General features: G+C 44.9%; 1 protein-coding gene across 1 annotated transcript in view; it reads left to right on the forward strand.

Moving 5' to 3' along the window:
* Nucleotides 1-21,725, forward strand: part of BRINP1 (BMP/retinoic acid inducible neural specific 1) — a 191,719-nt gene that overhangs the window by 47,383 nt on the left and 122,611 nt on the right. Inside the window, exon 2 of the mRNA XM_020881105.2 lies at nucleotides 7,588-7,855. Within this exon, the coding sequence (XP_020736764.1) occupies nucleotides 7,638-7,855 (218 nt within the window). The 5' untranslated portion in view covers nucleotides 7,588-7,637. The remainder of the gene's footprint in view (nucleotides 1-7,587; nucleotides 7,856-21,725) is intronic.

Raw genomic sequence — 21,725 nt, forward strand, 5'->3', positions numbered from 1 at the left:
TATGAATGCTGGAGAAACAGGAGTGCTGAACTGCATGGGGACGGGATACCCAGGGCTGTCTCTGGGACATGAGGATGGAGAGATGTGGCTCTGAGCAGGGGGGAGTTTTTATTTTAAATGAAACGAAATGTCTGTCTATTTATTTTGAAGGGAAGGGGCAAGTGCTCAACCAGTGATGGGGGTAGTGAACTGTGTTCTCCAAATGTTAATAAAACAAGGAGAAGGAATCTTTAAACAATGATACAAGTGAACTTATATACAAAACAGAAATAGACCCACAGACAGAAAATAAATTTATGGTTCCCAAAGGAGAAGGGGAGGGCATAGGAGTTTGGGATTAGCATATAACTCTACTATATATAAAATAGATAACAAACAAGGACCCACTTAAAGCACAGGGAACTATTATCAATATTTTCTAGTAACCAACAAGGGAAAACAATCTGAAAAAAACCTTTATCAGTTCAGTTTGGTTCAGTCGCTCAGTCGTGTCTGATTCTTTGTGACCCCATGGATAGGGGCACGCCAGGCTTCCCAGTCTACCACCAGCTCCCAGAGCTTGTTCACACTTATGTCTGTGATGCCATCCAACCATCTCATCCTCTGTCATCGCCTTCTCCTCCCACCTTCAGTCTTTCCCAGCATCAGGGTCTTTTCCAAGGAGTCAGTTCTTCGCGTCAGTTGACCAAAGTATTGGAGTTTCAGCTTCAGCATCAGTCCTTCCAATGAATATTCAGGACTGATTAAAGGAAATCAGTTTTACACCAATGCAGTATACTAATGCATATATACGAAATTTAGAAAGATGGTAACAATAACCCTGTAAGCGAGACAGCAAGAGAGACACAGATGTATTGAACAGTCTTATGGACTCTGTGGGAGAGGGCGAGGGCGGGATGATACGGGAGAATGGCATTGAAGCATGTAAATTATCATATGTGAAATGAGTCGCCAGTCCAGGTTCGATGCATGAGACAGGGTCCTCGGGGCTGGTGCACTGGGATGACCTAGAGGGATGGGATGGGGAGGCAGTTATGAGGGGGGTTCAGGATGGGGAACACATGTACACCCATGGCGGAGTCAGATCAATGTATGGCAAAACCAATACAATGTTGTAAAGTAAAATATAATTTAAATTAAAACAAAATAAAGGAAATCAGTTTTAAAGGATTGATTGATTGATTGATCTCCATATATATATATGTGTATGTATATATATATATATATATTTAACTGAATCGGTTTGTTGTACACCTGAAATTAACACAACATTGTAAATCAACTATACTTCAAATAAAAAAGAAAAAAGATAAAAAAACAAGGAGATGGATGAGAGTGACCTTCTTAGGTGGTGTCACAGAGCAGAAAAGGTTTGTTTGAGCCCTGTCCTGTCCATTAAAAATAAAACACCATCCATATGTGTAATTTTAAGGTTTTTGCAACCCCATTAAAATAATTAAAAAGAAAGAGGTAAAATAAACTTTAATAATGTATTTACTATAATACATCCAAAATAGTACTATTTCAACATATAACTGAGCTTCACTGGTGGCTCAGCTGGTCAAGAATCCACCTGCAATGTGAGAGACCTGGAATCGATCCTTAGGTTGGAAAGATCCCCTGGAGAAGGGAAAGGCTACCCACTCCAGTATTCTGGCCTGGAGAATTCCACAGACTGTGTAGTCCGTGGGATCACAAAGAATTGGACACGACTGAGTGACTTTCACTTTCGTTTTCAACATATAGCCAATATAAAATATGGGTGAGGCATTGTGCATCCTGTTCCCCTACGTCTTTGAGACCTGGTGGGTGTGTATTTATACTCACAGCACATCCCGATCTGGAAGAGCCACATTTTACCTGCTTGGTGGCTGCATGTGGTCAGTGGCTTTCAACCTAGACAGCAGGTTGGCTTGTCCAACTGGCCAACTTTGTGGTGTTGGGCCAGTTACTTATTCTTCTTGGACCTCAGTGTTCCCTCTCCCCACATTAAAAATGGGAATCGCAGCCTCTCACCATACTGGAGTGAGGTCACACGGGTAAAGCAAGTGGTGTGTGTTTCTGGCCCATGGTGAACGTTCAGTTAATAAACAGGTGATTGGCTCCTCACACTGACCTGCATCCCAATTAAATTCTAAGCTCCCTACAGGAGACTGAAATATAACTTGATCTCCGCAAACTGCTGCTGACCTTCTCTCTTTCCTTTCCTTCCACTGACATTTTCTTTTCCCTGAGGTTCTGCCTCACCTACTCCTTTACCTTCTTCAGGTCACTGTCAGAAAGACTTAATCAGAGAAGCTTTTCCTCAACACCATGTCTATAAAGCAGTAGCCTCACTGTCAATCCCATCTTACCTGCCTTCGTTTTCTTTAGAGCACTCCACACCAACACCAGTCACTGCCTATTTGTTTGCTTCTCCCAACTGAATATTAAAGAAGCTCTGCTTACTATTTAATTTCCAGCTAAATATGTTGATGGATGAGTGAATGAATATATTGATCATCCACAATGCTTTGCCATTCAGTTCAGTTCAGTTGCTCAGTTGTGTCCGACTCTTTGCGACCCCATGAACCACAGCACGCCAGGCCTCCCTGTCCATCACCAGCTCCCGGAGTCCATCCAAACTCATGTCCATTGAGTCGGTGATGCCATCCAACCATCACATCCTCTGTTGTCCCCTTCTCCTCCTGCCTTCAATCTTTCCCAGTATCAGAGTCTTTTCAAATGACTTAGCTCTTTGCATCAGGTGGCCAAAGTATTGGAGTTTCAGCTTCAGCATCAGTCCCTCCAATGAACACCCAGGACTGGTCTCCTTTAGGATGGACTGGTTGGATCTCCATACAGTCCAAGGGACTCTCAAGAGTCTTCTCCAACACCACAGTTCAAAAGCAACAATTCTTCGACGCTCAGCTTTCTTTATAGCCCAACTCTCACATCCATAACATGACCACTGGAAAAACCATAGCCTTGACTAGATGGACCTTTGTTCACAAAGTAATGTCTCTGCTTTTTAATATGTTATCTAGATTGGTCATAACTTTCCTTCCAAAGAGTAAACGTCTTTGCCCTTAGTGTGTAGCATAAAAATGAAATGCAGTTCTTGCTTGATGAGGGATTCAGAGGGAGATACAGGTGATTGCAGGCCCTTCATCAACCCTAAAATCTGGCTGAAGCCTCTGCCACCCTGCATGCTACCCTGGGCACACACCCCATCTCTCTGCCCTCTCCCACCTCTGAGACTTGCTGTATGTTGCCTGCCCTGCTAGAATTCTCTTTTCCTCATCTCTGCTTACCAAAATCTCACGAGTGAGTGAGTGAAAGTCACTCAGTCGTGTATGACTCTTTGCAACCCCATGGACTATACAGTCCATGCAATTCTCCAGGCCAGTATACTGGAGTGGGTAGCCTTTTCCTTCTCCAGGGGATCTTCCCAACCCAGGGATCGAACCCAGGTCTCCCACATTGAAGGTGGATTCTTTATCAACTGAGCCACAAACCAGCTCAAATACCGTCTCCCCTTCAGGGTTCTTTCCAGATCTCTTGATTGAAAACATCTCTGGCCTCTATTTTTCCACTGGATGTTTTCTTTGCTTATAGTATTGATAGCAGCGTATTTCATATTAGAATTCCTCAGGTCTGTTTGTGACTTTGCATACTATTTTGAATCTCTACAGGGCAGGATCTGATTTTACTTGTGTGTGGGGAGGGTAGGGATATATTGGAAATTGTACATACTTTGTAATCAGATGTATTAATACATGAGTTAGATTCCTGAATACTTAGGACTTGTGAGCTTATTAAAGCTATTTAATGTCTCCAAGTCCCAAGGAGCTCATTTGTTAATGGAAGAGCTGTACCCATCTCTTGAGAATCACTTGGACTACAAGGAGATCAAACCAGTCAGTCCTACAGGAGATCAACCCTGAACATTCATTGGAAGGGCTGTTGGTAAAACTGAATTTCCAATACTTTGGCCACCTGATGTGAAGAGCTGACTCACTGGAAAAGACCTTGAGGCTGGGAAAGATTGAAGGCAAAAGGAGAAGGGGGTAGCAGAGGATGAGATGGTTGGATGGCATCTCCAACTCAATGGACATGAACTTGGGCAAACTTCTGGAGATAGAGAGAGACAGAGGAGCTTGGCATGCTGCAGTCCATAAGGTCACAGAGCTGGACACGGTTTACCGACTGAACAATGACAACAACATCCATCTCAGGGAAGAAACCTTTGTTAACCTCTAGCCTGTACTGAATGCTTTAGCTGCTGCCAAGATAACAGACATTTTTAGATCCAAGTACACAATAGATGCTGCGTAAATATCAAACCTGGGGCCCTTATATTAACCCAAGTCTCTAATACAGTTGATGCTAATTCAGGCTTATTTACAGAATAAGAATCACTGTGTCGGTCAGGATAAGACAATATTTAAGTAACACACATACTAATCCTTGTCCTTAGCCAATAAAATGTCCATTTCTATTCAAATGCACCTTCTAGAAACTTTCGTTATTGTTTTTAGAGTTCTGTGAATTATCGTGATTTTCCGAGTCAACAGAAAGATACTCAGGCTTCTTCCGTGAAGCCCTCACCTGTGCTTGTGGAGATGTAGATTGTACCATAGTCCCCAACTACAAGGAAGGTTCAGACACGGCTACTGAATTGTCTCTGCCCGCCGTCCTGCTGGGACAGCATGGCAGCATGAAAACCAGGAGCCGGAAGACAGGGGCCTGGCCCAGGCAGCCGCTCAGATGGCGATCCTGTAAGAAGGAGCTGGACTAGAGCAGGATTTATCAGCATCTGCACCGCTGACATTTAGGTGCCGTCGTCTTTGTTGCAGGGAGAGGCTGTCTTGTGCACTATAGGATATTTAGCAGCCCCTGGCTTTTACCTACTAGATATCAGTAGTTTCCCCTCCACTGTGACCATTGAAGATGTCCCCTATGGGACAAAAAGGCTGCCAGAAGGGAAGCATTGGATTAGATCATCCCAATTTTTGTAAACTCTAGGACTCAGGGCTGAGATCTTGCACACACATGCACACACATATACACATGCTGCTATTTCCTTGTCTAGCGTCGTTTCACTTTTAAAAGCTGCAATGTTCTGAATCCTGTTTCCTTGCAAACAGTCTAGCAGCCAGGCATTCTCCCCTAGGTGTCCACCCTGCACCCACTCACCAGAGAAGCTGCGCAGAAGGGCTGGATGGGTGACACGCTGTGATTTCAGTGTGGTATAGCTCCCCACCAGGATCTCTGAACAATCGCCTCCACCCCCTGCCTGCCACTCAGGTGGGCTCCAGCAGACAGTTTTGGCAGCTGGAGCTGTTACGGTTCTGCACGCCACATGGACGGCTTTGTTCTAGGATCTGAACAAAACTTGCGGCCACAGCTTCTGCCAGCCCACTCGTCTGCTCACAGGCCTCTCTCCTCTGCCCCTGACAGCTGGGGCCTGTGGTGCCAAGTAGGCTTCTGTAGCTACTCGTAATAGAATGGCGCAATCAGACCACAGAGGGGACTAGCCAGTTGGGTCAGAAATTCACATCTCTCTCCTTTTGCTTTTCTCTCTTTCTTAGCTTGACTTTCTTCCCATTTTCAGCTGGAAGAGTAGACCCGTAAGGGATCATATTTCTTCATGTTTTTATGTGGTTTTCCACTCGACAAAATGGTTTTGTCCTTGCCAGGTTTTTAAATGGTAAACATAAAAATCTGAGGTCTAGATGGAGGCTATGACTGTCCAGAGTCACACAGCCAGCCTTGTGTAGAAACAGCCTTTTAACAATTCTTGCCGCTTAGAGACTCACAACCCCCTGAGCAAGACAGACATAGAAGCGCATAGGTACAATGGGTGGTGCTGATTCAGTCACTCAGTCGTGTCTGACTCTTGCAACCCCATGGACTGTAGCCCGCCAGGCTCCTCTGTCCATGGAATTCTCCAGGCAAGAACACTGGAGTGGGTTGCCATCCCTTCTCCAGGGGATCTTCCCAACCCAGGAATCGAACCTGGGTCTCCTACATTGCAGGCCGATGATTTACCAACTGAGCTATGAGGGAATATAGTAAATACTAACATAATTATGTAAGTGAACAACAGGAGCTGAAAGAAAGGAGCTTTTGAGAGGAATAGAAAAAGGAATGACCTTTGAGGACCTGGCCTCAGCTAGCTAGTAAAGAATAAATTGGACTTGGCATGGCAGTGGGGACCACAGGAGTAAAGACACTCCAGCAGGGGATAACTGGTCATCATCAACATCAGTGCTTATCATCATCTGTGTCTTCGTCATCATTGAGGCCATTTGTTGAGCACTTTCTAAAAAACGTCAGGCGCTGCGTGGGGCACTTGGCGTAAATGGTGTCATTTCGTTTTCACGCTAGTTCTGGATACAGGTGCTATTGCTAACTACATTTTATAGACCGAGAAACTCAGGCTCAGAGAAGTGAAGTCATTTGCCTGAATATACACTGTTTATGACTGGTAGAACCTGCATTCCAAGCTGCCTTTCTGTGTAGAGTAGGATGAGAGCTTCTAGGATAAGTGGGGTGAAGGACACAGACGGCATAATGTCAAGCTAGCGAGCAGAATGACGATGTGACAATAAAAAGAAAACTTGTGAGTCTGCCAGAGTCCCGGCATAGCCTGGTGGTTCCTCCTCCTCTCTCCCCGCAAGGAGCCCCTGCCTAAGTCCTCCCTCGGGCATTTCTCCACCATGGTGGCCTTGTGCTGCGCTACCACCCAAGAAGGAGGGGGCAGGACCCCACTAGTTCCTTGGCCTTCTGTTCCCCTTCTGAGCACAAGGTAACCTTGAGGCTCAGAGACACTGACAGGTGGGTTCTCTGGCTATGCTTCTTTGGGGTGAAGGAGACAGTCCACAAAGCCCTGTAGAAGGGATTCTAATGAGCTCCATAAACTCTCCATCTGTAAGGCATCATCCCGGATAGTCGTGATCATGATGCATGCCAAGACTTTGTGCAGTCCGTCAACTGATGATGCGAAAGCGAAGCATGTGTTCAGTGGGTGCATGTCTGTGGGAGAGGAGGAGAGACATAGATTCTCGCTTACTGAGTCCCTGCTATGAGATTCAGGCTGTTTGTGAAGTTAGCAGGCGGGGCAGATACTGAAGTTTTATCCCCAAGTCCCTTCCTGGCTGGAGGAAACTGTTCCGCATTCATTCATTTCACTCTTGCTGTCAACACATACACCTTGAATGCCTTCAATGTGCCAGGTGCCAAGTTACAGATGCTTAAGCCTCTCCTCCATTTTACAGATGAGGAAACTGCATATCTAAGAGGCTAAGCAGTTTGTACATGTTCGTACCTGTTCACACCACATGTGAACAGCAGACAGGAATGCGAGCCCAGATGTCCTTGGACGCCACGCTCTTAGGCAAGAACTGCCCTGATGTTTGTAAACCCTGACCCAGTCTTCTGATGTGAAGTATTATGATGAAGATATCTTAAAAGTATTAAAAAACCTTTTCCTTTGTCTCTCTCTCTCTTTTCTATATATTTTTGCTTCCCCTCCCCACCTTTCCTCTCTCTCTCTCTCTCTCCCTCCCTCTTTCTGTCTCTTTTCTATTCCTTTCTTCACAGGACGCCACAGAATGGAGCAAGAATGAGAGGAAAGAGGCCGGCAGAAAAGCATGAACTGGAGGTTTGCTGAGCTCCTCTACTTCCTGTTTGTATGGGGCCGTATCTCAGTGCAGCCCTCCCACCAGGAACCAGCTGCAACAGACCAACATGTCTCCAAGGAATTTGATTGGCTTATCTCAGACAGGGGGCCTTTCCACCACTCCAGGAGCTACCTATCCTTTGTGGAAAGACACCGTCAAGGATTTACAACCAGATATAAAATTTACAGGTAAGAGCTGGGCTAAGCTCACCCTTGCCTTTCATTCACTGAGCACTTTGGGGCGGGGGTCATACTTTGGCCTGGGCCTTGTGGTGTGGAGGAGTGTCTGGGCCAAGACTGTTATATACTTGCTCATTATTTATTAATTAATTTATTTTTCTATTTGTTCGTTTGTCTATTTTATTATGATATGCAAGGGATTATCAATGAATAAGAGTAATATATTTTTGAGTCCTTAATGTGTGCTGGTCATCATGTTTAGGAGTTTGTATACATCTTCTCACTTAAACGTTACAGGAACATCAGAGATAGCTTCTATTTATTTCCTCCACTTTATATAGAAGGGGTAACTGGGCTTTCACTTGGCGAAATAACTTTTCCAAAGTCACACAGTCCGTGGGTGGTAGGACTAGATTCACACCCTTGTGTATGTGTATCCATAGTCACAGACAGTATTTTAGTCAGTTATATCAGGTGCAGGCTGTGATGTTTTACAGATACTAGTCATATACCAGATATCTTACCCAAACATATTCACACATTTGGAAACAAATAGGGACACTCAGTGACTAACTCTCTTGAGCAAGTCTGAACTGGTCTTTGGCCTGCTGGAATCCTGCTCATTCCCAACGGACTTAGCCCAAAGTTGCTCTTCTTTGAAACCATCTTATAGATGCTCAGTCTCTCTTTGATATTTCCACAGCTCTCTATGCTTACGCCTCTTTAGTTGTCAACCATTTGGAGTTGGAGTACATTCTTGTATTTCTTTCTCACCTAACTGGAAACTCCATGAGGCCAGGACTTACATATAATTCATTTCTGGATCCCCAGAGTGATTTTTCTTCTGCCTTGTCTCGTAAGCACACAAAAAATGTTGTGGACTAACATAAATTGAAGCGTGCAGAAAACTCTCAAGAGTTGGAGTCTTTAAGATCAAGGAAGAAAGGCAGGGTCTAACACTTCTGGGCCACTTCAAACAGGAGCGCGAGGACAGGTGCATGGTGGAGGAAAGATACGCATCTGCAGCTGGGAAGCCATGAATTCAGGCCTTGTGTCCACTATGTATTGACTTGAAAGTGGACATGTCTCCTTTGCCCACCGTGTGTCATGGTGGACTGGGGCTGGGTGATTCATGAATCTACTGCCAGCTGCAGACGGCTGTGACTTTGTGCTGAATATTCAGATCTGCATTTGGAAGCATGAGAGGAAGTTTACTTCTGCTTCTGCGTTCAGATTTCACCTATGTTTTTGTTTGGATTCCGCTGCTCAGACAGAAGTCTGCAGGCATCCAGCGAGCAGGTTTCTGAGATGCTTTCTCAAAGCTCTGAAATTAAGTACTGAAGATTGAACCAAGGTCACGTGGTTAATTAAACGATGGAGTTTAATCCAGAAGTCAGGCCCCTGGTCATCTAGTTATTTCTTTCTTCCTTTATTTAATCCTCACATAATTAATAAGCACCAGCTAGAGGCCCAGCAACTGTGTTTAAGGCAGATGACACAGTGGTGAGTAAAGCAAACATGGTCCTTGTGCTCAAAAGAGCACATTAATTAGACACACAAACACAGGGACACGCGCACACACACACAGAGTGTAAGTGTGCAAAAGAAAAAGGGCGGGGTGGGCGTATTTGGGGGATGAGAAACAATGGTTTGAGAAACTATCATGTGCGAGGATTGGGTGAGGCTCCTGTTGTAATCTTCACCTGGACGCACATACAGATGGATACCCAGAGGTCCGAGTGCTCTTCCAGACCAGGTTTAGACCAGAACAACAGCCAACCCTGATGTGCTCACTGGGGCTGTTACCAGTTGACATTTTCTCTTCACTGCTTTGTGGAGACACTAACGTACGTCCACAGGTGATTCCCAGAGTGTCTCCCTGTGTGCGAACATGGACACAGCACATTAGAAACTTGATGTTTGCATCATGAAGGAAAGACTTTACTTCCAGCTTGTGTCATCTTGTCTGAGGCTACAGAGCCAGCCTCTCTGAAATGTCCTAGACCTCAAGCTTTGTCCAGTCCGCCCGACCCTAGAATCCAGGCTAGAACCCAGGGTGACCTGAGAGCTTCAGCAGGAGCCTGCTCTCCTCACTCAAATGGGGTAAGGCCATCTGCATCCTCATGCATATGCAGACAGAGGGTGACTTCAGCTCATGGCGTCCTGGTGGGGAGTCAGTGCCACTGGCAGTGATGAGACACTTTCAAATTAAATCCCAGCAGAAGTCCTCTCTCCTGTTGCTTCACAAGCTGAGCTATAATCTGTGCACACACAGTTGTTTGGGTGCACAAGGTTCCTGCTCTGCCGCTCCTAAGTCCGAGCTGACACGTGGAGGCTGGGGAGCGTTCTGCTCTCGAATCTGCCAGTGCGCAGTGGCAGTATCCATGATCCTAGATGCAGAGGACCTGGGTGCTGGCTCAGGCCACCCACCTCCACACTTGGCCAAGAAATGGAACTTCTCTGAGGTTCTGTTTTTTCATCTGTAAAATAGGAGTGTTCACTAAGATGATCTCCAGGGTCCTTCCCTTCTCTGAAATTCTGTGATTCCAGGAAATGTTGTCATTTGGAAGTACCATGGAGGATTGGTGAGGACTCTGAACTTGGAGCCTGCAGACTCAAGTTTTGTTTATTTTGAACCCCCTTTCTTCATTCTGGGTGTATATATTCATGCCTCATTCACTCATGCTTCCATCTAGTCCTGTAGACTTTAACATCGATTGTATTCTGTAAACCAGGCTATGGTTTGGTAACACAGAGATGACCAACAGAAAACAGCAAAGCTCGCACACACACACACACACACACACACACATCCCACAGAAGCAAAGCTTGCACACATACACACATCCCACAACCTGCAGTGTACATTCACTCGTTCACCATGCTCAGAGTTTGGGGTGGAAGACTGACAGGAAGAAAGAGTGAATAAGCAAGCAATTATCATTCCATGGAGAGGTATGAATAAGTAACCATTCAGATATTCAATATTCTCCTCTGTAGAAAGCGATGATGATGTCTGTCCTACCTACGAAGTCAAATGAGATGAACCTGCTGTGAGATGCTTTGTAAAATTTAAATTTTCTTGTATCTGGGAAATTTTTTCATTAATGTTTGAAATCATCATTCTAAGACAATCATGCAGTATCACTTTCTGGGAAGCCCATACATACATTAGTTGTTAAATACCTTCATTCTGTCAGGGGAATAATAGCATATTACAAATTAGAACACCAAGTCATCAGGAGGTTAAGGAGATTGTCCATATCACTCACCAGGGAAGTGGCAAAGCTAGGAATCAAAAATAAGCTTCTGAGACTCCACAAGTTGGGAGTCATAACCCTCTCTTAGTTCTTAGTTACCTAGCATATGACCAAATACCCAAAGACTTCCTTTAACCACGGACAAGTTGCAACCTCTTGGAGACTCAGTTTTCTTATCTGTAAAATGGAGATAACATTAAATGCTTTATGTAGTTGTGGCTGGAAATAATTTAGGGATCAGTCGTGAAGAGCTTGGACTGTTGCAGGAGCTACATCAGACAGCTGATGGTATTGCCAGAAATGATTTATTTTCTTCTCATGGTAATTATTTTTTTAATTAATTAATTTTTAATTGGGATATGATTGCTTTACAGTGTTGTGTTGGTTTCTGACATCTGTCAGCGTGAATCAGCCACAGGTATATGTATGTCCCCTCCCTCTTAAACCTTTGCTCTTGATAATTTAAAAGTCAGTTTTGTCTGAAGGGTGTTTCCTGTGTTTCCACTTCCTCTTTGTATTGTATTTTTCTGTTTATCTTTTCCTGATTTTGAGATCGTGAGTAGTTGCTGTAAATTTGGCTGTTCTTTCACAGGTGGATTTAAAAGGAAAATGTGGTACCCTTTGTAAGCTTTGGTTTGGGGGAGTCAAGGTGGGGGGCACTGATAGTGGTGGTCACTTTGCCACAAGACGTAGTTTCCTAATGAGTGGCTTTCCCTGCAGGTTTCAGAGCAAGTGGTTTGTGGCTTATAGTGCACCTTCCTTTGAGCCTTAAATAAGTAGCTGAAAGTTGACTGTAAATCAAGTCATTGTGAACCAGGTCTGATTGCCCAGCCGTCTTGCTCATTTATCAGAGTTGGATGCATTGTCATTTGAATCCACCATCTTAATGGTTGCTTCATGCGTTTCATGAAAATGTCTCTAGCAGGTTTTCGGGAAAAGCTGTTTCACTTGGTGAATGGAGCTGGGGCTGGGTGGCTGGTTCTGCTGACGTGAATGAGCTGTGGTCTTTGTCCAGAAATCATTTAGGAGTGTGCAGTGGGCGCCGAGGTTTGCCAAATGCCGTACGCGGGGGAGCTGATGCTGTGTGAGGTGGGCAGACCTCTGCTTTTGAGGAGCTTACAGACACGGGATGGCCAGGGCGAAGTCCACCACGGCACCACTTAGGATGCTTGTGGTTGAAAGGAGACCCCCAACCTCTGGATTCCGGATACAGTTTTGGTATCATGTGGTCCAAGAGTTGTATTTCTATTAGAGTGGCTCCAGATTAGTCTAAATCAGCATTTCTTAAAGTATCTCACATGGAAATGGAGTTCAGTGTGATTTTGAAAGGCATTTTCTGGGGAAAAAATAATCCATAGTCAAATAAATAAGTGATAAAAACAGCGATAAGAGTAAGTCAGTTGCTAACTTCGGGCTTCCCATGTGGTGCAGTGGTTAAAGAGTCTCCTGCCAATCCAGGAGACACAGGAAATGTGAGTTCGATCACTGGGTCTTAAAGATCCCCGGGAGTAGGAAACAGCAACGGGCTCCAGTGTTCTTGCCTGGAAAATTCCGTGGACAGAGGAGCCTGTGGGGCTGCAGTCCACGGGGTCGCAAAGAGCACACGGATGAGCACACACGCTCACCACTGAAGGCGTGTGTGGACGTGTCCAGCATGGACATACACTGTGTGTAACCTTTGCTAGACAAGGACACACAGTGTATAAATCATTGCAACAGATCGGTCCTCATAGCAATCCTGGGCTTCGGCATTTACGTTTACATGACTTGTCCAAGAAAAGAGTTACTTCGTGGTAGAGTGTATCAGAATCAAGCAGATTCCAGATCCTCTGTGTCTAACCATGCTATGCAGCCTCCCAGATGGCATAAATATGTTTGTTTGGAAAATCAAACAAAGTTATATAGGCTTCCTGACCACAGGGCTTTTCAAGATCTTTCCTAGCCTGTTTAACAGAGTTTAACCAAACCTCTGACCCTCCAGCCTCTTTTTCTCAGGGAGATTGAAGTTCGAGTGAGCAGGCTTAAAGAGTCACTGACTCTGGCTGGCTTGGGCAGCCTGAGGGCTGTCTCTCTGGACAGCAGCCTGTGTCACAGGCATCTTAAATGCCAACCCTTCAGTTCACGGAAGCAGCACCCGGCTGAGGAAGCCATCCTACTTGTTGGGCTTTTTCTTTGAACACTTTGGTCTACATCTACTTCCTGGTTTATAATTTAAAAAAAAAAAAAAAGAATTAACAGCCTCAGTTTTCCTGTCACAAGTAAATCTTATTTCCCCCTCCTCCTTCTCATTTTTTAAAAATTTCCGCCCTGCAGTTTCTTATTCCTACGTTGGGCATTCCACCCTGTGGAAGGGATATGAGAACTTGAGCAGGGGCCAGAGCCGCCGTCACAGAGGAAGGTGAAGCCTCGGTGTGATATGCAAAGAAGTGGCTGCACATCAGAATCACCTGCAAAGCTTTTAGAAGATTCCCGTGCCGGGTCCTTCTTAAGATACTTGGATTTATAATTGGTCTAGGGTAGACGCGAGAACCACCAGCCTAGGGGTGACTTGGCGTCCTGACGGGACGTTTAGAAATGTCAGCAGGCATCCTTGGTTGTCACCGTTGGCTGTGTGGGGTGTGCTGGCGTCTGGTGCATGGAGGCCAGAGGTCAGGGGTGCTCTCTCCACCCGCCAAGGCAGAGACAGCCCTCTGCGGTGAAGAGGCGTCTGGCTCACAATGCCAGTAACAGAGACACTGAGAACTGTTGCTCTCGAGCACATATTTTTAGAGGGAGAAAAAAAAAAGGAAAAGCAATGGCGGGAAGGATTTTAGAATGAATGTTTTTAGATTTCAGTCATCATAAAGTTTAGGTTGGAATCGTTGAAATATAGGCACCAGTGGGTAAGGGATTTTTTTCCATGTTTTTCGACTTGACCTCAGATCAGGGTGGCAATTGATGCATTAAAGAAGGTGAATTGATTTTCGCTTCCTGCTGCAGAGAGGCATCATTTAAGGGAAACTTCTACTTCAGAAATAGCTAGCCTCCATTCCTCCAGGAGTTCTGGGGGATTCAGTGAGTTTCTCCTCTGATGACTGTGTCCCTTAGAAGGTAGGGTGTTTAGGCTCAGATGCATCTGGCCTGAATCATAAAAGAAACAACTTGGAAAAGTGCATTCAGAGATCCTTTTTTTTTTTTTTTTCTTTTAAGAGCATGCCAAGTGGGCTCAAAAGAAGATGAGACTGGGATGGTGTCCCACATTTGTCGTTGTCAATTTCAGCCACTTAGGGGTTGGCATCACTGGTGAGAATCAATACCCTATGCCCTTTCCCCCACCTTATGCCTCATTTAATCCAAGTTTTGGTTCAAGTTCTCCCTGAATAGAGAGGGATGAGGTGGGGAATAATCAGCAAACATCTCCTGGGCCACTTGGTGTCAATTCAGAGATAATCTTCTGTGTTGATTATTTAAAATTGATCTTCCACTTCCAAGCCCAATAGCTTTATTGCTACCAAATTGGTACCTTTGCAGTACTTTACCTCCTTGCTCCCATTCCATTACTGAACTAACTTCTGTGAGCTGCTAGGCTTCATTTGCTGCAATCTCTACAGAGCAATTGTCCAGCTTCAGTCAGGAGCCATCTCTGAAAATGGATTGGCTTTTGCACACGTCCTCACGGAGGGCAGACTGACATGGAGTCTCTAACTGACATAGATACGGTGATTGTGGTGACCAGTTTGAAGGCAAACCCTTGGGGCTGCAGCCTCTATGCCCCAACTCTTGGCCAGGCAGAGGGGGACTGGATCTGTGATCTGTAGCACCTGCCACTCATTCGTTCATTTGAAAAATGTTTACCAATCTCCAAATTCCTGCTGACCAGTCCCTACCACAGTTGCCCGGAGATAGGGAAGGACTGAATCCCTGACCTCAGGAATTCAAAACTCTCTTGGGGAGAACTCAATTGTTGGGCAGATAACCACAATGCCAGATGCTGAGTTCTGTGACTGATCAGTATGCTCGGAACTGTGTTTGTGGCAGGAGAGGAACTTCCCTTGGCATAGAGATCATGAATGTGGGAAAGGATGGGGCAGGGGGAGACAGATCTAGGGGGGAGTCCTATTGGACTGAGACTTGGAGGAGGATTAGGGCTTTAAGAGAAGGTGCTGGGGAGAAAGCAGCCCAGGTAGATGGAGTAGCGCCTGCACAGGAAGGAGGCAGAAGAAAGCCTGGAAGCGTGTGTGTGCGTGTGTGTGTGTGTGTGAGTAGTATAGTAGTCTGCTCTTAGCCAAGGCTTCAGTTTCTGTGGTTTCAGCTACACTCAGCCGCTGTCCAAAAGTAGTAAATGGACAATTCCAGGAATAAACAATTCAGAAGTTTGATATTGCCCCCCATTCTGAGTAGCGTGATGAAATCTCACACTGCCCAGCCCTGTCCCTCCCAGGACCTGAATCATCTCTTTGTCCAGTGGATCTCCTCCTGCCATTAGTCAGCAGCCACATTGATTTCCAGATCAACTGTCCTGGGATCTCAGTGGTGGTATTCAAGTAGCCCTTACTTTATTTAATAATGTCCCCAAAGCGCCAGAGTAGTGATGCTGGCAATTCAGATATGCCAGAGAGAAACAGAAAAGTGCTTCCTTTAAGCGAGAAGGTGAAAGTTCTCCACTTAATAAGGAAAGAAAAAAATTGTATGCTGAGGTTGCTAAGATCTCTGGTAAGAAGGAATCTTTTCTTTCCGTGAAATTGTGAAGAGGGAAAAAGAAATTCATGTTAGCTTTGCTGTCACACCTCAGACTGCAAAAGTTATGGCCCAAATTACGTGATAAGAGCTTAATTAAGGTGGAAAAAGCATTACATTTGTATCTTAAGGTGTTTGTAGATAAAGGAAGGTGAGAGGGAAGGATCACATTTGCATAACTTTATCACAGTATATTGTTGTAATTGTTCTATTTATTATTAGGTACTCTTGTTAATTCCTTACTGTGCCCGAATTATGTATCCAGTTTTATCAAAGGTATGTATGTATAGGAAAAACATATATAGTATATATAGTGCTCAGTACCAACCATGGTTTCAGACATCCACTGGAGGTCTTGGAATGCTTCCTCCATGGATAAGGTCGGTACTACTGTAGTGATGATAAGAAATAGTGCTGGGGTAGCAGCTTGGAGCCAACCATGAAAGGAATTTAGGATGGCAAATTGATTTCAGACAACCATGCAACTCTAGTTGTCAGAGTATTAGTACATTTCTTTAGAGCAGTATTTTTTTGTTTGTTTCATTTTTACATTCCTTGACCTTACTCCTGCTAAAAAATACATTTTACATTGACACTCAACAGACATAGAGATAAAAAGATACATAATTGAAATGAAAACTCACGAACAAAGTTTAACCTTACTCGATGTAATGCATCTTGACGTAATATTTTCTATTCTGTTCTAATATAACTCGGTCCTTTCTGCTTCATTTATTTTTAAAAATACTTGTGTCTACCAACTACACTGATTTCAGCCTCCACGAATGGGGTGTACCTTGCAGTTTGAACAGCACTGGCTTTGAGTCTGTGCTTTGGCTGCATTTTGGTTCAGAGGAAAATGGTACCTAATGTTTGAGAAGCAGACTTTGCTGTGTGTGCAGGTCAGATCCTGGGCCTTGTCTGGTAGGGGTGACAGAACAGCAGTGAAGGGTTTGGAACGGGAGACTGGCGTACTCGGCTCCACACGGAGAAATACTGCTCAGGCTGCAGGGTGAGGCAAGCGGGGCAGGGAGTCAGAGAGAAGGGCTGTGGCGGCAAAAACAAGGGAGAGGAGGCGTGCAGTGGGGCCACGACAAGGGCAAAAAAGATGCAATTCATGAACTCTGGAGCACGACTCGGATCAGTCAGCAAAGCTGCTTGGGACCTTCCTGGCAGGCAGCGCCCTCCCTGGCTGCATCCAGCCTTTCCTGCTCCGACTCCAGCCTCAGCCCCCTGGGGCAGGGAGCATTCTCTTCTGCAGAGTTCTCCAGAGGCTGGGTACCTCTGTGGGTTTCTTATGAAAGGAGCCAGAACTCCCAGGCTTCTGCCTCAAGGCTGTTTCTTTATCTCTCAAGGCTGTTTCTTTATCTCTCAAGGCCTTCCTTCTGGGCATGAGAATTCCTGGGTCTCATTAGCAATGGTTTCCCAAGATGGCTTGGCAGAAGGCTTTGCATCCCACCCTTTATATGCACCTGACTTAGCTTTGCAAACCCTGATGGAAACTTCTAGCTGCAAGTCAGTGTCTAAGCTGATGGGAGCCCTAGCACAGTCGCTAAAGCCGAGTGATGGAGAGCAAGTCTCTTTAGGCCCAAGCAGACCTCTGTTTGAATCCTAGCTCTGCCACTTCCCACCTGTGAGATCCTGATATGTTACTGAAACTCTACGAGCCTCATTTTCTCCACTTGTGAAAGGCGGGGGGCGGGGGAGGGGGGCTGCTTTCCAATATTGTTGTTAGGAAAATACTGTGTGATCCAGTTTACCAGAGAACAGGTTGTTGAATACTGGTAACTAAGACAAGTTGTTGCTGTTGTTCAGGCGCCCGGTCGTGTCCAGCGCTCTCTGACCCCACGGGCTGCAGTGCACAGTGCTTCCCTGTCCTTCACTGTCTCCCAGAGTTTGCTCAAACTCATGTCCATCAAGTCAGTGATGCCATCCAACCATGTCGTCCTCTGTCGCCACCCCCTTCTCTTCCTGCCTTCAATTTTTCCTAGCATCAGGGTCTCTTCCAGTGAGTTGGCTCTTCGCATTAGGTGGCCAAAGTATTGCAGCTTCAGCTTCAGCATCACTCCTTCCAATGAATATTCAGGACTGATTTCCTTTAGGATTGACTGGTTTGATCTCCTTGCATTTTAAGGGACTCTCAAGAGTCTTCTCCAGTACCATAATTCAGAAGCATCAATTCTTAAATGCTCAGCCTTCTTTGTGGTCTAATTCTCACATCTGTACATGACTACTGGAAAAAACATAGCTTTAACTATACAAACTGTTGTCGGCAAAGTGATGTCTCTGCTTTTTAATACGCTATCTAGATTGTCATAACTTTTCTTCTAAGAAGCAAGTGTCTTTTAATTGCATGGCTGCAGTCACCATCCACAGTGATTTTGCAGCCTAAGAAAATAAAGTCTGTCACTGTTTCCATTGTTTCGCCCTCTATTTGCCATGTAGTGATGGGAGTGGATGCCATGATCTTAGTTTTTTGAATGTTGAGTTTGAAGCCAACTTTGTCACTCTTCTTACTCACTTTCATCAAGAGGCTCTTTAGTTCCTCTTCACTTTCTGCCATTAGGCTAGTGTCATCTGTATATCTGAGGTTATTGGTATTTCTCTGGGCAGTCTTGTTTCCAGCTTGTGATTCGTCCAGCTTGGCATTTCTCATGAAGTATTCTGCCTATAAGCAAGGTGACAATATACAGCCTTGATGTACTCCTTTCCTAGTTTTGAACCATTCTTTTGTTCCATGTCTTGTTCTAACTGTTGCTTCTAGACCTGCATACAGATTTCTCAGGAGACAGGTAAGGTGGTCTGGCAAGTTACCCATTTGTACTTGGATAACCCCAGGCGCACCCACACCTGGACTCTGAGAATCCTTAAGAACTCTGAGAAGGCTTTCAGGAGACCTCCAACCATAAGAGGGATGCTTGACCTGTGTGCACTGCAGCCCAGGTGCCCTGGGAAGGCAGCATACTCCACCCTCATATTAAAAGGACACTTGTTAGGAGGAAACCACAGAAAAAGGACCAGAGAGAGGAAGATTGTACTGCCCTGTGGCACATGTGGCAGGAATTCAAAGGCCTGAAAACTGGCAAAGCATCCTTAAGTGATCAGCACGCATTGATTCCTGTAGAAAAGTACACGTAGCATGATTTGCAAGCAACTGATTTATTAATCAACCCAGGTGATGGGAGCAGTCTGCGACAGCTCATCTCCTCAACGCCTCCCAGGTTGTCTTTGGTGTGTATTACTCAGGAGACACTGGGCCCCAGGGATGGCTTTCCACCCAAGCCCCTTCATAGCGATCAGCAGCATTTCAGGGAGGGGTGTGCACAGTGGCGAAGGTAACTTTGCTTATTCTCAAGTCGCAGCCTTGTTCTTGACAGAAGGCCAGCAGCCTCCATCCCTGAGCACTTGTGACGGCCTCTCTGTGACTCTGGTATGATGCCTGGTTTATGCCGTGTTGACAGAGGAGTGTGGTTTGTGTGATAAATAAGGAGATGACTATAAATGCTATAGAAGTCTCTGCATTGCTCAGTGGCCTGGGATTGTCAGATTTGGGAAGGAAGTGCTCACCTGTGCATGAATTCAGCAAGGATTCATTAAGTCCGCGCCCTGTGCAGGGACTGCGTTAGCTTCTGCTGGCCCCAAAGCATTACTGATCCGTGCCCTCGGGAGCACAGAACACAGCTGGGGAGAGACGGACAGTGAGGAACCACCTTGCTGCCTCCTGAGAAGTAGGAAGGGAAAAAAGTATAAAATCAAGTATTGGTGCAAAGAAAGGATGTAGAAGTTGGTCTTGCAAGATTAAAAAAGGCTTTACAGAGGAAGTTTTTTAAAGGTGAGATCTGGATGGTGGGATTTAGGCAAAAAAATGTAGTGATGGTGTGTGTGTGTGTGTGTGTGTGTGTGTGTCTGTGTTTTAAGGGGGTATCCAGAAAGAGGTAGATTTGCCCTGGAACCTGCAGGTAATTCAGTGTGAGTCATAATGTTGGCATGTGAGAGAGCATTTTCTCTCAGTAAAATGCAAGCCAAAGAAATCAGAAGGCAGTCAGGTCAGGGAGCCCTATGGATGTTATATATAATACTTTGAATTTTATTTACCCTAAGGTGATGGCTCCCACACTTTCTGATTTCAAGATGCTCTTAAAGTCTCAGTGATTTTATATCCCTACCAGAGAAATAGTTCTGTTTATTAAGTAATTAGAGCCAAACAGCCTAATGAAGTATTTATGTCCCCAGAAGTCAGTGGCCATTTGAAAAATGATACATGTGAACCTGAGGAAAGAACAATATCTTTATTTTATCCTTAAATAACCGTGGTTACTACTGTTCAACGGTTGTAGTTCAATAAAGCCATCTTCCTTTCCCAGTCATTCTTAACTTTTCTGCAGTTGTAGAATTGCACCTTAGCAAAGATGTGCCATTATTGAAAGGAATGTAAATGTGTTTTCATGCTGGAACTGTGAACTCCCTCAGGGTAGTAGTTTTTGTGGTGCCCAACAAATACCAAGTATCCCTCATTTCCCTTGAACATAAAAAAGACCCTGCTATGCTCCTGTGACTCACCATGGTATTCCACAGCGTTTCAGCACACAATTTCGGAACTGAGTTCTCGGGACGATAGGGAGCTCTTTAGAGGATTTTGCCCAGAGGCACAGCATGTTCAGGTTGCCGTCTTTGACAGATCTCTCTTGCTAAAATGCTGAGACAGCATGGATGGGGGAATGTGGGGCAAGGGGGCAGGAAAACATGGCAGGAAAATAGAGCGCTGTGTAGTGACCCGCGTGAGAGAGGAGAGATCTTAAAGTAGCATCGATGGGGATTTCGGATATGTGTTTGAAATGTTTTAAAATTTTAAAATACTGATTGGCAAGAAGTTTCAGAAACAGTTGAGAGAGATCCATGTACCCTTCACCCAGTTTCCTCCAGTGATTACACCTTTCGTAACTAAAGTACAGTATCAAAACCAAGACCCCGACATTGGTACACTGTGTGTGTATACGCCATGCCATTTTATCATGTGTGTAGAGTCATGTAACCCCCGCCACAATCAAGGCGCAGAACACTTTCCTCACCCTCAGATTTCCCTTATACTCTCTCTAAGGAGATATTTCTAAGGAGAGTCACATATCTCTTTTCTTCCCCATCCTCCCTAACCCCTGACAGCCACTATTTTGTTTCCCATCTCTGTTGTTGCATCATTCCAAGAATGTCATAGAATGAAATCATAACTTGAGATATGTCAAGGAGGCAGAAATTTCAGTATTTGAATGTGAAGGTTGAAAGAGAGGGAAGACTCAAGATCCGGAGGACTTGGCAAGATCATACTTTAAGGGACCAATCAGTGGATCTAGGTTAAATAGGAAAAAAGAGTAGGGGAACATTTTTAACTTGGTCAGCTAGTGGGTGGAGGTACTTTTCATCAAGATGGGGAGCTGTGGAAGGCCAGGAGAGTTTTGGGGGTGGTTTATGCCTGAAGATGATGTGGCAGCTTTGGAAATGTTGAATTTAAACTCCTTGGAATATCCAAATACAGACTCCATAGATAGTTTTTTTATAAATGGTTCTGACCCTCAAAAGAGAGTGCTTCAATAAAAAATAATATATGTACAGTATTCAGAGTCATCAGGTTACCGCTGATCATGGAAGACATCCCTTGGGAGCCTTCACTTATGGAGAAGTCCATTTAACATGCAGGGAAGAGCGTTGAGAATTGGAGGAATGGCCAGTGAAAAGAGGAAAACTGGGGGCAGTTGGTACCATGGAAGCTAAAAGAAATAAATGTTTAAGAAGGAAGGTAGTCGGGGGCCATGGTTTCTGACACAATACGTGCGGTAATAACTGCAAGTAATCTTTTATACTTAAAATCTTGACCTTGACTAGAACTATTTTAATAGAATTTTTGGGAC

The sequence above is a fragment of the Odocoileus virginianus genome, chromosome 31 (genome assembly GCF_023699985.2).
Source record: "Odocoileus virginianus isolate 20LAN1187 ecotype Illinois chromosome 31, Ovbor_1.2, whole genome shotgun sequence".
Classification (NCBI taxonomy): Eukaryota; Metazoa; Chordata; class Mammalia; order Artiodactyla; family Cervidae; genus Odocoileus; species Odocoileus virginianus.